This window comes from Silene latifolia, chromosome Y (genome assembly GCF_048544455.1).
Source record: "Silene latifolia isolate original U9 population chromosome Y, ASM4854445v1, whole genome shotgun sequence".
In the NCBI taxonomy this organism is placed as follows: Eukaryota; Viridiplantae; Streptophyta; class Magnoliopsida; order Caryophyllales; family Caryophyllaceae; genus Silene; species Silene latifolia.
The window spans coordinates 98,436,969-98,450,550 of NC_133538.1; the positions used below are offsets into that span (position 1 = coordinate 98,436,969).

Sequence of the window (13,582 nt, forward strand, 5' to 3'; positions counted from 1 at the left end):
AGGCGATAGTCCTCAACGCAAGCACCGAAGCCCACGAAAAACCAACCAAACAGTGAGCAGCGATAACACCCTAAGCCAGACGGAAGAAAACAACGAAAGAAAGCCGGTCAGGTGGAGCACAGACAGGCAGAATTGCGAACATGACGGACTCAGACGCCTCAAAACGGTCGGAACAGACAACCAAACCCAATCAAAGCAGAGAAGAGGGGCTGGGAAAACAAAGAAAACCTTAAAACACAGCGAGTCGGGACGTCACCGGAGGACGGCTAGGACGGCCATAATCCCAGAAACAACCAGACTGCAAAAGAACGGTGGGTGGATTGGTAGCGCGACTAAAACCCGATTGATTTTTGGAGGAAAACAAAATGTGAGATATGTCGAATCGCCGGAGATAGGACATGAGAGCGACCCATCTCCGGCGATTGGGTAGGGTGAGAAGAAAGGGGGCTAGTGTGGAAGACGGAGACGGTGGAGCAGGGAGGTCAGGGATTGGTGGTTTCCGATTTGCGATTGGGGATTTTTAATCCTTGCTGCTTTCTCTCTCCTCGTGTTAAGTTCTTTTTTAAAAAAAAATATAAGTCGAAGTTCAAAATAAGATGTATTAATGTTAGTATTCTAGTAGAGTTGTACGTCAAACAAATTTTATCTCCGTGGTGAATGTAAACTTTTAACACACTATTATATGCTATTTAATTGAATTGAATTAAATAACTTTTTTATTTTTCATTTAGAGTGTGTTTGGATAGCAAAAGTGGAGAGAAAGGGAGGGGGAAGGGGAAGGGAGAGAAAGGAAGGGGGAATGGAGTGTGGTTGTTTGGATACAATTTCCCTCAATATCTTGCCTATTATGGAGAGATTTTGATTAGGCTTGGAGAAGGGAAATTGGATCCCTTCAAATCTCTCCCCCTCCATTTCCCTCCACCCTCATTTGCTATCCAAATAAGGGATTTTAAATCCCCTACTCTCCCTCCCTTTCTTTTCCCTCCAAATACCTCAATCCAAACACACCCTTAGTGTGTGTTTGGCCTAGTTTGTAAAAGTGTTTTTAGACTCAAAAACGTCCAAAAACACTTTTTGACCAAACACATAGTTTTCTAAAAGTTAAACAAAATTTCTTAAAAGCTAAAAATCCATATTTTTGCCCATAGAAATAGAAGCAACTATTTGTTGTTTCTGCTTTTGAAAAACACTTATAAAAAATTAAGTTTGAAAAACAAACACACATTTATGAGAATTAAGGCCAAACATGCTCTTAAATATATAGTAGTTTATAAAAGTTGGAACTCTCTATAATCGCATAGTAGTTAGTTGGACTCCCTATAATCGCTCGAAAAAAGCTTCCTTTAATAATATAGATAGATATTAATATTGATTTTGTGATTTATGTATATATATATTTTTTAATATTTTATTCTAAAATAAAAAAGCAACCGTATCAGATAACGTATATCCGGTTTCATATTTTGCCGATCCTTATCCGATACGGTTTTTAAAGAACCCTATTGGATATCCGGAAATTCGTATCGGATATCCGGAAATCCGTACGAGCGAAACAACAAATATTTAACTAACACGGTATTAATGTACAACAGAAACATGCAACAGAATTTCTCAAGAGCAGATTAATGTCCGTGAGTTTGAAATGAAGTAACCGGCACCTAGCAAGAGACATGTCCGTTACCATGCTAAGTGAATCCTGTATGAGACGCTCAACAATTCTGATCAGCACAAATCTTAAGCATTCCTCGATTCATAGTACGGTTAATGTGTTGATCTACATAGAAGACGCTCTCATACAGTACCAGGCTGATTACCTCCAAGTCGAACCACCTAATCTGATAACTTCTTCGGAGCCGCTGTCCTTGAACCCTCTTCCTGTACTGGCATCACCTTTTTGTTCACTTAGATCACCATACAAATCTTTGAGCTTAGCCAGATTGCTAGACACACTAGCCTTTTCTTTTTCTTTGCCTGCATCTCTCTGAGAGCTGGAATGAACATCAAAGCGTTCACTAGGAGTTTGGCGGCTACGACTTCTACTCCTACTCATTCTGCTCCTGCTTCTTCGAGAGCGGTAATCGCTATGTCTGCCATTGCCCCGATCCCTTCTACTCCCCTCCCTCTCTGAGTACCGAGGTCTGTCATAATCCCTCCTCCGATCTCTATCTCTATCTCTATCATAATCCCGGTAACGATCCCGAGCCCGATCTCCATCACAGTCACGAATATCTCGGTCACTATATCCATTCCAATCTCGGCCCCGATCCCGGTCACGGTATCGATCCCTATCCATGTAATCCCTGTCAGACAAATCACGGCTCTGACTACGATGCCTACTAGGGGATCTTCGTGAATCATCTCTACCACCATCATCATACGAAGAAGGGGGCAGGGCACGGCGAACAGGAGAAGAATCCCTAGTTGATGCCCTATGGGGAGCACGTTGTCCGAAAGAAACAGAAAGAGCAGCCTTGACAGAAGGAGGACGGCGTGCAGTGTCTTCAGATCCAAATCTACTGTTGTCTCCTATAGAGCCTGAAGGCTTTGTGGGCAGGTTCATTTTTTCAAGATTTGACGTAATCTGACGGAGAACAGGTACAGGGACACGAGGAAAGAGAGTATCAAAATAGTACTGCATTATGAGGGAGAGCAATTAGTCAGAGTATATCTCAGACGCACCCCCAAAAAATTGACAAAAACTCGAAATTTTCGACTACCAAGCTACAGAACAACATTCAACAAACTAGTGATTTTGATGTAACATTGCCTTGTCCATCTTTTATGTACTCGAAATCTGTTTCCTAACTGCCTAAAGGCAATGATCTAAAGTTGACTGTCGTATTTCCTTTTCCCCCTATGTTTCGAAGAAGGGCACGTCTACATTGATCGTGAAATCAAAACGAACTGAACTGCCAGTTATGACCTTCTATTCATTAATTCTCGGGCAAAGTAAAACCAGGCACCATAGGCAAAGTAAGACCAGCACACACCCAGCAAGTTTGACAAGCAAACAAAGTACATATAGGAAAACTAACCTGTCCAAGAAGAAGATCTCGCACATACACACCCATAGTCGTCATCTTTCCATTAGATCCAGGAGAAAATTCCTGAGGAAGAATTTACCAGGAATTAGAGGAACTACTAACCATAGGCTGTAATAGAAGAAACGGGGGAGAAAAAAACAAGTATTATGCCTTAATACGATTAAAATAATTTAACTAGCTAAAATAACAAGGTTAAGCATTCGCCAGTGAGGGTAACAAACATGAAATCATATAGAAAACCTTATCATTTTTGCGAAGAACGCACTGAAGCACTTCATTGTTGACAAAAGCTGCACTTCCGGACCTTTTGAGACAAAATAAGTAGTAAGCAAAAGCACGGGTTCCACCTTTGAGAAAAACACTACCAACCTGAAATAAGTTAGCAGTAACCACCTCTTTTTCCCATTTTTTACTTTCTATGAATCGTGACAAATGAGATCAGTACAGGTCAGGCATAGGTGTCAGGTCAAAATATAGGAAATGACAATTCAAGTACTGAATCAATTTCAAGGTTGGAATGAAAATCAAAAATACATTTTCATGCCTTTATTCTTTATCATTACTTGATAAAATATTGATCTTACTAATTGACATGTATTATTAATGTTTTGTTTATACTTGTGAGTTTATGACTTGCTAGTTTAAATTTTGAACAAGTACCATGACATAATTGTTGTTTTTAATTTATATCCTCTAAATACACATTTTGCCGAATTGTATATAGTTTTTGGGTAAAGACAAGTCAGTCGAGTTCAACCGTGACCCTAATCCAGAATTTGTGGGATGTTTAGTTCTTAGGGGCCACGGTTCATGATTACCGGGTTCATGACCCTAGAAATTGTATCGGCCCAGGTTGGACAGGTCTAGACGTATATCACAGTGCACAATCCATGGGTAGTGTTCAACAACCAAGCTACTTTGGTGAAGGAAATTCTCATGTACAAAAGTAAAACCTACTCATCAAAATAAAATACAAACCCATCAAATCATATAGCGTCTTTTGCTGCAGGCCATCAACAGCCACTAAACCAGGAAGTTCAAAACGGTGTGAACTTGTGCTACAGATGTAGTTTGTGAGTAATTGTTTGGTTCATTCAGAAATTAAAGGCTGTTCGCAAATCTGATATCAGGCATTCTATGATGCAACTCCCTCTCTACTAATTGCGGAAAAAAAAAAAAAAAAAAAAAAAAAAAATCATTCATTTTCTCGAAAATTTCTCTTACAAGATCCTCCAAATCCCATAGACAAATAATATAAGATTTTACCAGTCCCCAGATTGCGGTTTCAGCCTTGCCAATTCACCTAGATGACACCTACAAACCTACTACCTCGACCGCCAACAATCCATAGCACCAAATCGCCACAGCGACCAAGCTAACCACCACAACCTTTGAAAAGCGATTTAACGACGAATAAAGAACTAAATTCCTATGCGAAAACTTGCACTTAAGGGGAGATGGGGGGGTGAAAATATTTTATATTCTGTAGGAAATAAGTAGTCAAAATATTGTAGGAAATAAATTCAAATATTTGTCTTTACGGTATCTAAACAGCTTTCCTGCTTTCACTTTCGGAAATTCACATGGAAAATCACTATATCAGCAATGAGATCACATCAGAACTATTGTTAGCATTACATTTCTGCACCATCTCTAAACATGTTGTTCTTTATTTTAAGGATATCTAAAAACTCGTGATCAGCAGAATTTAAAGCCTCAAAAAGAAGCTGTTATCTAGGTGGTGTCAGATTTATGTAATCCAGAAACATAGAAGTAAATTCTTCACTCGATATGCTAATAGTTGAACATTTTAAGCATCTCTGCATAAATTTATGCTTCCTCCACCAGATCAGAATTATCGTGCACCTGAGTCCCAAGTCCGAGATCTAGAGTCCCCATTAACATTTGTCCCGTTCAAACAGTAAAAACTTCACCAATATGTCTTCAACCAGTGATTTGTTTTCACCACTATACTATTGTCCCAGTGGTTACTCCGTGAATACCTCTCACTAATTACACTTTAAAATATTTTCTGAAAAGAAGTGTCCGTTATCATGCCAAAATTCTTAAATATAATATTTAAAGTGCAAACAATAAGCTTTCCTAATAAACCACAATTGTATCAATTGGCGCAATTTCATACCGGGCAACTTGCATGCTCTTCTTCAAGGACAATTGTATCCTACTATAGCCGATAACATCCTCCTTAAACATCCACATATAACCCCTAATTCACGGGTATAACTGAAATTTCAAGTTACCTTCCTAACTGGGTATTAAAAATATTGTGGCTGCCAGCAGAGAGAGAAATCCCTAGATGTAAATCCACAGTATCCTCTTTAACTAGTTTTCCTTATAACTTGCCTATATACTGCATACTTCAGCCGGATACAGAAGTAATAGAATACAAACAACAAAGGTGATATGCTTTCAATGAACTCCAACCAGAAAAATAAGCACAAACTATGAGAAAAAGTTAGTACATTCCATAATTCTACAACAACAACAACATTACCCCAGTGCCTCAATGTCTCCCGCAAATTGCGGGGTAAAGAGGGGTCGGATGTACGCAGCCTTACCCTTGTGTTAGACTGTTAGCAACACAAAGAGGCTGTTTCCGAATGACCCAAGATGAAAATTGCGTCGAGAACTGCATTGAAGGACCGCTACTTCGCAAAAGAACGAAGAGCAGCCACTTTAGTGAGCCTTTTTTATTTATTCCATTATAATCCATAACCAAAGAGTAATGAGTCTTTGGCTCCATTGGAAATATACATTCCATAATTCTACCACGAGTGAAAATCAATACGATGAACTTGTTTAACCATAAATATCTTAAATTTCTTTTGAATGGTGCAATAAGAATAGATTAAGTAAGGAGTTATAAATCTGAAATACCAAAGAGTTGAGAACTTTCCCTACCCGGAATTGATTCTGACTACTACAAAAGATTAGAGATCTAGTTGATGCAAAATTTAAGCAAGAGGCCCCAATCAATTACAACTAGTTGCACAATCAGGTATGGATTTTAATGGGACAGGCATCAGTATTTTTTACCACCCAAAAGCATTTAAACATATATTGGTCTGCATAAACAAATATTGACCACAAAAGGCAAATGAGATTTTGTAATAAATGAAGTTATATGATGGGCATCTCCTTATTAGAAGCACATTTTCTAAGATTTAACACAGTTTACTTTAGTCGATTTTTTAAACATGGCAACTGCAATTTGACGCCAACCACTGCCCATCTAAACTAAGAATTGCATTACAATTTGACAGATTTAGAAATAAGGTCAAACTTACTAGAGCAATTCCACAAGTCTGATCTAGTAATTAATAATATAGTTCACGAAACCAACCATTCTATAAAGACAATTAAGCAACATAAAAAAACAACATAGTATTACATGCCTCACCTGCTGCAGTTATATACATAACGGCCTCCAAGAGTATGGCAGTTCACAACATATGTAGATTAATTCATAGGGTAGAAGGTAAAGGGTCAAAACTAAAACAATAAAGAGATTAATATGTCAGAAGGCTGCATGTACAGTACCTCATCATCGTTAACATATGGTTCAAACCACTTCCACAGAGTTTTTGCATCTCCAGCATATCTCAGGTAGAGGAAACCAATCTGCAAAAACAGACTTAATCATTGATCAAAACATATGATACAACAAAGGACATAGCATAAGGATGAAATACATCCAAAAATTGGCGATGCTGGATGCCCATTGAATTTCCATAAAGTAGGAGAAGTATTAGAGGGAGAAGACATTACGCTTATCAGCATTTAGCTTTTAAGTGAAGACATATGAACGCAATGTTAGGTACAAGCTATGTTACTCAGACACGGATACGAAGTATCGTATCCGATACGTATAGCAGTATCCGACACGTGATTTTGAATTTTAACTGACACGGCCCACGGGTATACGGTCAAAGAAGTGTCTTGGCTATTTTTTAGACATGGATACGACACGTCTTATTTATTTTATATATATATATATATATATATGTGTATATATATGTATATATATGTATATATGTGTATATATGTGTATATATGTATATATATATGTGTATATATGTATATATATATATATATATATATATATATATATATATATATATATATGATATTAGGATCATGTAAGTCCTCCTCTTATATGTGAGTCCATAAGTCTCATTGTGAGCCTTTGGATGAGGGAGGTAAAGGGCTGAGATTAAAAGCAAAAATAAGGGGATTAATGCCTAACTAAACACTCTCCCTATGTACTTTACTAATCAACATTAATTAAATATACTAATCCACTATATAAGATTTTTTCTCACAATAACTTCTCACTCATCCCTCACAATTTCATCCATTCATCTCTCTAAAATCCCAATTAAATCAAATACCCAACAAAAATCACAATCCAAAAAAACCAAGAAAATCACCCCAAATAATTCACCCTCTCCCACTCACCACCACCCACCCCAACCCGTCACCCACCAGCCCACCACCCCGCCACCCATCAGCCGCACCCGCACACCTACCACACGGCCACCTCTCCTCCCCACCCGACACCACCACCACACCACCCACCACAACCGTCACCAACCCTCCCACCACCACGCCTCCACTTCCACTCTTCCAGATCTGACCACCTACCCCCACTGCCGCCTCCCTCCACTGTCGCCTCCTCTCCTGCCTAAACACCGTCCACCACCACCAAAGACCCACGACCCCAGCCGCGCCAACAACATCACCAGCAGCCGCCTAACAATGCTCCTCCTTCACGCCGCACCACCACAACCCTCACGCCGCCGCATGCTCCTCCTTCCCGTTCCCCTTCCCCTTCCCCGTATTCCAGATCTGGTTTTTTTTTTTTTTTTTTTTATTCTTCTTCTCCTTTTCCATTTTTGTACTTTTTTTTTAAAAAAAATAAAATAAAGTTGTGTGTTACTTATTCCAGATCTGGTTAGTTGGACTTTTGATTTGAATATTTGATCTGTTTAACAAAAAAGTAGATCTCCATAATTTGTTGATTTTTTGTGTGTCAAATCTCTTGTTATATATTCGTCTTGTTTGTTAGTGTTTTTCTTTCTATTTTCTGTTTGTGTTAGCTTCATTTTCTCACTATGGTGTGTGTGACTATTGAGTTCTTCAATAATAGATCTACAATAATAAGCACCACTACCACTTTCCATTCTATTTTTTTTTACTTCCTTTTTAGATCTGAAAATAATGATATTTGTAATTTTTTTTTTTTTACGAGATCCTTTTAATTATATCTTAGATCTTAGAAATTAATCTCGTATAATTTGTTAATTTAAATCTTCTAGTAAAGTTAAAATTACAATTTTCTCTATTAGAATTACTGTTTTCTCTATTAAAGTTAAAATTACAATTTTCTTAAAATTACACTTTGTACCTTTTGAATTACAATTTGCAATGTGAACGACACTAATTGTACTAGAATTACACTTTTTCTGTACAATTTTTCTAAAAAATTACTTTTTTTCGTGTTAAAATTACACATTTTCCGTTTAGAATTACACTTCTTCTGCTAAAATTACACTTTTTATCCTTAGAATTACACTTTTTTCTCCTAGAATTACACTTTTATTTGCTAGAATTACACTTTTTTCTGCTAAAATTACTTTTTTCTGCTAGAAATACACATATATCCATTGGAATTACACTTATTTCTCTCAATGGACTTGGTTATATTCTCATTGGACTAATGTTACACTCTCAATGGACTGAAATTACATTCTCAGTGGACTGAAATTAAACTTTCTTACACTAAAATTACACTTTCCTAGACTAAAATAACACTTTCCTGTACTAAAATAACACTTTTTGTCGTTAAAATAACACTCGTAAAATGCTAAAATTACGATAAGTTCTGAAAAAATTACAAAAATTTAAAATATTATTCGTCAAAATGACTAAAAAAGACTGAAGTTAAACTCATAAAACGCAAAATTCTCGTAAACATTCCTTAAAATTACAAATTTCAAAATAATATCCGTCAAAACCGCTTCGTAGATTAAAGTTACACTTTTTGCTGTTAGAATTATACTCGTAAAATCCTAAAATATCGAAAACTTGTTACAAAAAAAAGCGAAAAAAACCGAAACAGGAAAAGTGTTAACAAAATTTTTATAAACTTTGAAGTATAAGACAAAAGGTGGTGTTAATTGTGTATGATAATGAATTAGTAAATGTATTATTAAAACTAGAGAGAGAAGTGAACTAATTAGTGTTAAGTGTGTTTCTACTTTCAATCTCAAGCACCCACCAAGCATGATCTAAGGGTTATGGAAGGGACTTATGGACTCAAAACATATGAAGGACTTATAAGAACTTTACTATATATATATATATATATATATATATATATATATATATATATATATATATATATATATATATAGAGAGAGAGAGAGAGAGAGAGCGCAAAGTTCTTATGAGTCCTTCATATTATTTGAGTCCGTAAGTTCTATCTTCAACCATTAGATCAAGCATTGTGGATGGTTGAGATTGAAAACAAGAAACACACTTAACACTAATTAGTTTCCTATACACTAATTAATCCCACTTTCTCTCTCTAGCCTTAATTATACATTCATCATCATACACACTTAACACTACCTTTTGTCTTCTTATGCTTCCAAATGTATGCAAATTTTATGACACTTTTACTGTTTTACAAACGTGACTTTAGACTTTTACGAGTATAACTTTAACAAAAAAAAGTGTAACTTTAAACTAAAAAGCGGTTTTGACGTATATTATTTTGTTTTTTGTAATTTTGAGACAAGTTTACGACATTTTAGTATTTTTAGGGTGTAACTTTAGTCTTTTCCGAGTGTAACTTTAACCATTAATAGTGGAACTTTATACTACGAAGCGGTTTTGTCGGTATTATTTTGAAATTTGTAATTTTAAAGCATGTATACGACAATTTTGCGTTTTACGAGTATAACTTCCGTCTTTTTCGAGTAATTTTGACGAATATTATTTTAAATTTTCATAATTTTAGCACTTATTTTAAGTTAATTGACTTATAAGTGCAACTTTAGTCTTTTAGAAGTGTAACTTTAGTCTTTTGAGAGTGTAATCTTCAGTCTATATTAAATGCCAGGGTTACCTAATTCGCTCCCCCCCCCCCCCTCCGAATTGCGAATTAATTCGTCGCAATTCGTTTTCATCTTAATTCGTCCCAATTCGAGCAAAAAAATATGGAAAAATTGAAGTATAGACAAGATACCTGATTATTTTGCAGGTTGAACTTATTTTGCAGGTTGAACTTTGAAGCCAAGCACAATGATTTAATTCACTATTGTACATTTGTAGATTTAGCTTTAATTTGATTTTGATTTCTCACAGGGAGTATGATTTTTTTTTTAGCTTTGTTGATATAAAAGGATAATTGTGAATTTTTGATGAAGGGTGATGATGGAGGTTCAAGGAGGAAGTGGAGTTCGGCAGATCACCATTGATGAAGAAATGAAGAGTCAACCGACATGTCATGGTTTTTGTTGAGGAAGAGGAGGGCCTTTTGATATTCTTTTTTTTTTCCAGATATTCTTAAATCTTAATAAGTGTGTTCCTAGGTTTTTGTGGTTTTTATGGTTTTTGAGTTCCCAATGGAGCCTTTTTTATTTAAAATTTAAATGTAATGTGAATTGATTTAAAATTAAGTAAAAATTTAAATTTTGCTAAAATAATTTTTGTATTTTATTCATTTTGTAGAGTAGGCGAATTGATTCGAATTAGCGAATTATGATTTCCTTTTGCGAATTGGATTCGACAAATTACCGAATTTTAAAATAATGTAAATTGAGCAAATCGCGAATTAGAATTAAGAAAGCGGATTGAACGAATTGCGAATCCGGTAACCCTGTTAAAAGTGTAACTTTAGTCCATTGAAATTGTAATTTTAGTCCATATTAAAAGTGTAACTTTAGTCCATTGAGAGTGTAATCTTTAGTCCATATTAAAATTATAACTTTAGTCCATTGAGAGTGTAATTTTAATCCATATTAAAAATGTAACTTTAGTCTATTAAGAGTATAACTTTACTCATTGAGAGTGTAACTTTGATAGAGATAAACGTAACTTTAACAGAGATAAGTGTAACTTTAATAGAGAAAACTGTAACTTAAATAAAGTGTAACTTTAATAAAGATAAGTATAACTTTAATAGAAGTAACTGTAATCTTAACTTACCAGAAGATAAAATCAACAAATAAAGAGAAAACCTTTAAAAAAAAAAGAATAGGTTTAACTTTTCAAAACTAAATCTAACTTTTTGATCTAAAAACTAAATCATAATTTCATTTCAAAAAATAGATCTAACAAAAACACAATTTCTTTTCAAAACCTAGATCTAAAATTTTAAAAATATATCTAATGTCATACTAACACCCGAAAATAAAAATAAAAAATTGCATGTAACGAAATTTTTTAACCACGCGAAATTTTTAAACACACTCACCCGATATTTAAAAGAACAAACAAAAAAAAACCAGATCTGAAAAGGGAGAAGAACGAGAAATTTTTTAAAAACACGAAATTTTAAACACACTAACACACAAAATTAAAAAAAAAAAATTAAAAATAAAAAATAAAATACAGTAAAAAAAAACGCCATTTGAAGGGATTAGAGAAGAAAAAAGAGAGGACGGTTGTGGTGTGGGTGGAAGCGAGAGGCGAGGAGGCGCGGCTGGGGAGGAGAGGAGGCGTGTGGGGGTGGGTGATGGTGGACGTGGGGATAGGTGGCGGTGGTCGTGGGGATAGGTGGCGGTGGTCGTGGAGTTGGGTGGGTGAGGAAGAGAGGGGGATAATTTTTTGATTTTTTGAGGTTTTGAATTTTTTTGGTTTTTGAGAGAGGAGAGGTTTTTGAGAGAGAATATGAAGGAAATTGTGTGGGATGAGAGATAAGTAGGTAGGAGGAAAAAAGTGTGATTTATTTGGATTTTGTATTTTTTTTTTGGGTTTTTGATTTTTTGGGGTTTTTTAGAGATGAGGGATAAGTGAGATGTAGAGAGAGGAGAAGATGGTTGTGATAATGAGATGGTGAATGATTAGTGAGGAAGATGATTGAGTTAAGGAGATAATTAGAGGAGAGTCCTTTTTGGCCATCCATTGAGATCTAATCTCATCCATCCATTTCCTTCATCCAATGGCCTAAATGAGGACCTGTGGACTCAAATTATGTATGTGGACTTATGAGATCCTAAATATATATATATATAGAGAGAGAGAGGATCATGTAAGTCCATCATATATCTTTAAGTCCATAAGTTCTATTAAGAGCCTTTGGATGGTGAAAATGGATGGCCAAGATCAATCCCCAAAAAGTGTGTTTAATGGTTAATCTCACCATCTCTCTCCTCCCTCACTAATCTATCCTAATTAATCACTAATTTACTATATATTTGTTTTCCACTCACCCATTTCCCTCTCATCTTACACATTTCTCTTCTCTCGTCTCTCTTCTCTCAAACCCCAAATAAATAAAAAACCCAAAAAATCCAAATACAAATAAAAAAAACCCAAAAAATCCAAATAAATAAAAAACCCAAAAAATACAAATACAAATAAAAAAAACCCAAAAAATCCAAATAAATAAAAAACCCAAAAAATCCAAATACAAATAAAAAAAACCCAAAAAATCCAAATAAATAAAAAACCCAAAAAATCATTCATTTCTTCTTCATTCAGCACCACCCACCACTACCCCACCCGACACCCAACCGCCACCCACACCCACCGCCACCGCCACCGCCACCGTCGCCGCCTGTAATTTTATAAATTCTTTTTTTTTTTCCAGATTTCGCGTCTCATTATTTCCGTCACTTTTTTTTTTTCAGATTTTGTGTTAAATTTGTTGTTTGGGGTCGGTTTATTTTATTTGTTATTTATTCTTTTCAAATCTCTTCTTATTATACGTTTTTTTTAAGATTTCGGGTTTTAAATCTCGTTTTTTTTTTTAGATACTTTTTTTTCATCTAAGATCTATTAAAATATTTTTCATAAAATTTGTTATTTTAATCTTAGCTATATAAAAATTCTTATAATTTGTTGATTTTAATCTTATATTTTACATTTTTATACAAAAATGATATAAAATGACTAAAGTTACACAGTTATGGGCAAAAATTATACTGTTATGGACTAAAGTTATACAAAAATGGACTAAAGTTATACAAAATTTGACAAAAGTTATACTGTTATGGTCTAAAGTTATACAAAAATGGACTAAAGTTATACAAAAATTGACAAAAGTTATACAAATAAGGACTAAAGTTATACAAAAATGGACTAAAGATAAGGACTAAAGTTATACAAAATGGACTAAAGTTATACAAAATGGACTAAAGTTATACAAAACGTATAACTCTAGTCAGTAAATGTATAACTCTACTCGGTAAATGTATAACTCTAATAACAATATGAGTAACTTCTACTCAACGAATGTATGATTCTAGTAGAAATGTGTTGAACTTCTACTTAATGAATGTACAACT

The 13,582-nt window shown here is 34.9% G+C and overlaps 1 protein-coding gene across 2 annotated transcripts in view; it reads right to left on the minus strand.

Moving 5' to 3' along the window:
* Positions 1–1,546: 1,546 nt before the first annotated feature.
* The window catches only part of LOC141633743 (pre-mRNA splicing factor SR-like 1), a 30,618-nt gene continuing 18,582 nt past the window's right edge, over positions 1,547–13,582 (minus strand). Inside the window, exons 2-4 of one of the 2 annotated variants that reach the window (XM_074446162.1) lie at positions 6,606–6,686; positions 3,036–3,107; positions 1,547–2,632 (exon numbers count right to left, since the gene is read on the minus strand). In XM_074446162.1, the coding sequence (XP_074302263.1) occupies positions 1,811–2,632; positions 3,036–3,107; positions 6,606–6,686 (975 nt within the window). In that variant the 3' untranslated portion in view covers positions 1,547–1,810. Of the gene's footprint in view, positions 2,633–3,035; positions 3,108–3,284; positions 3,423–6,605; positions 6,687–13,582 lie in introns of those variants that run through there. The other variant, XM_074446163.1, reaches the window with a different exon arrangement.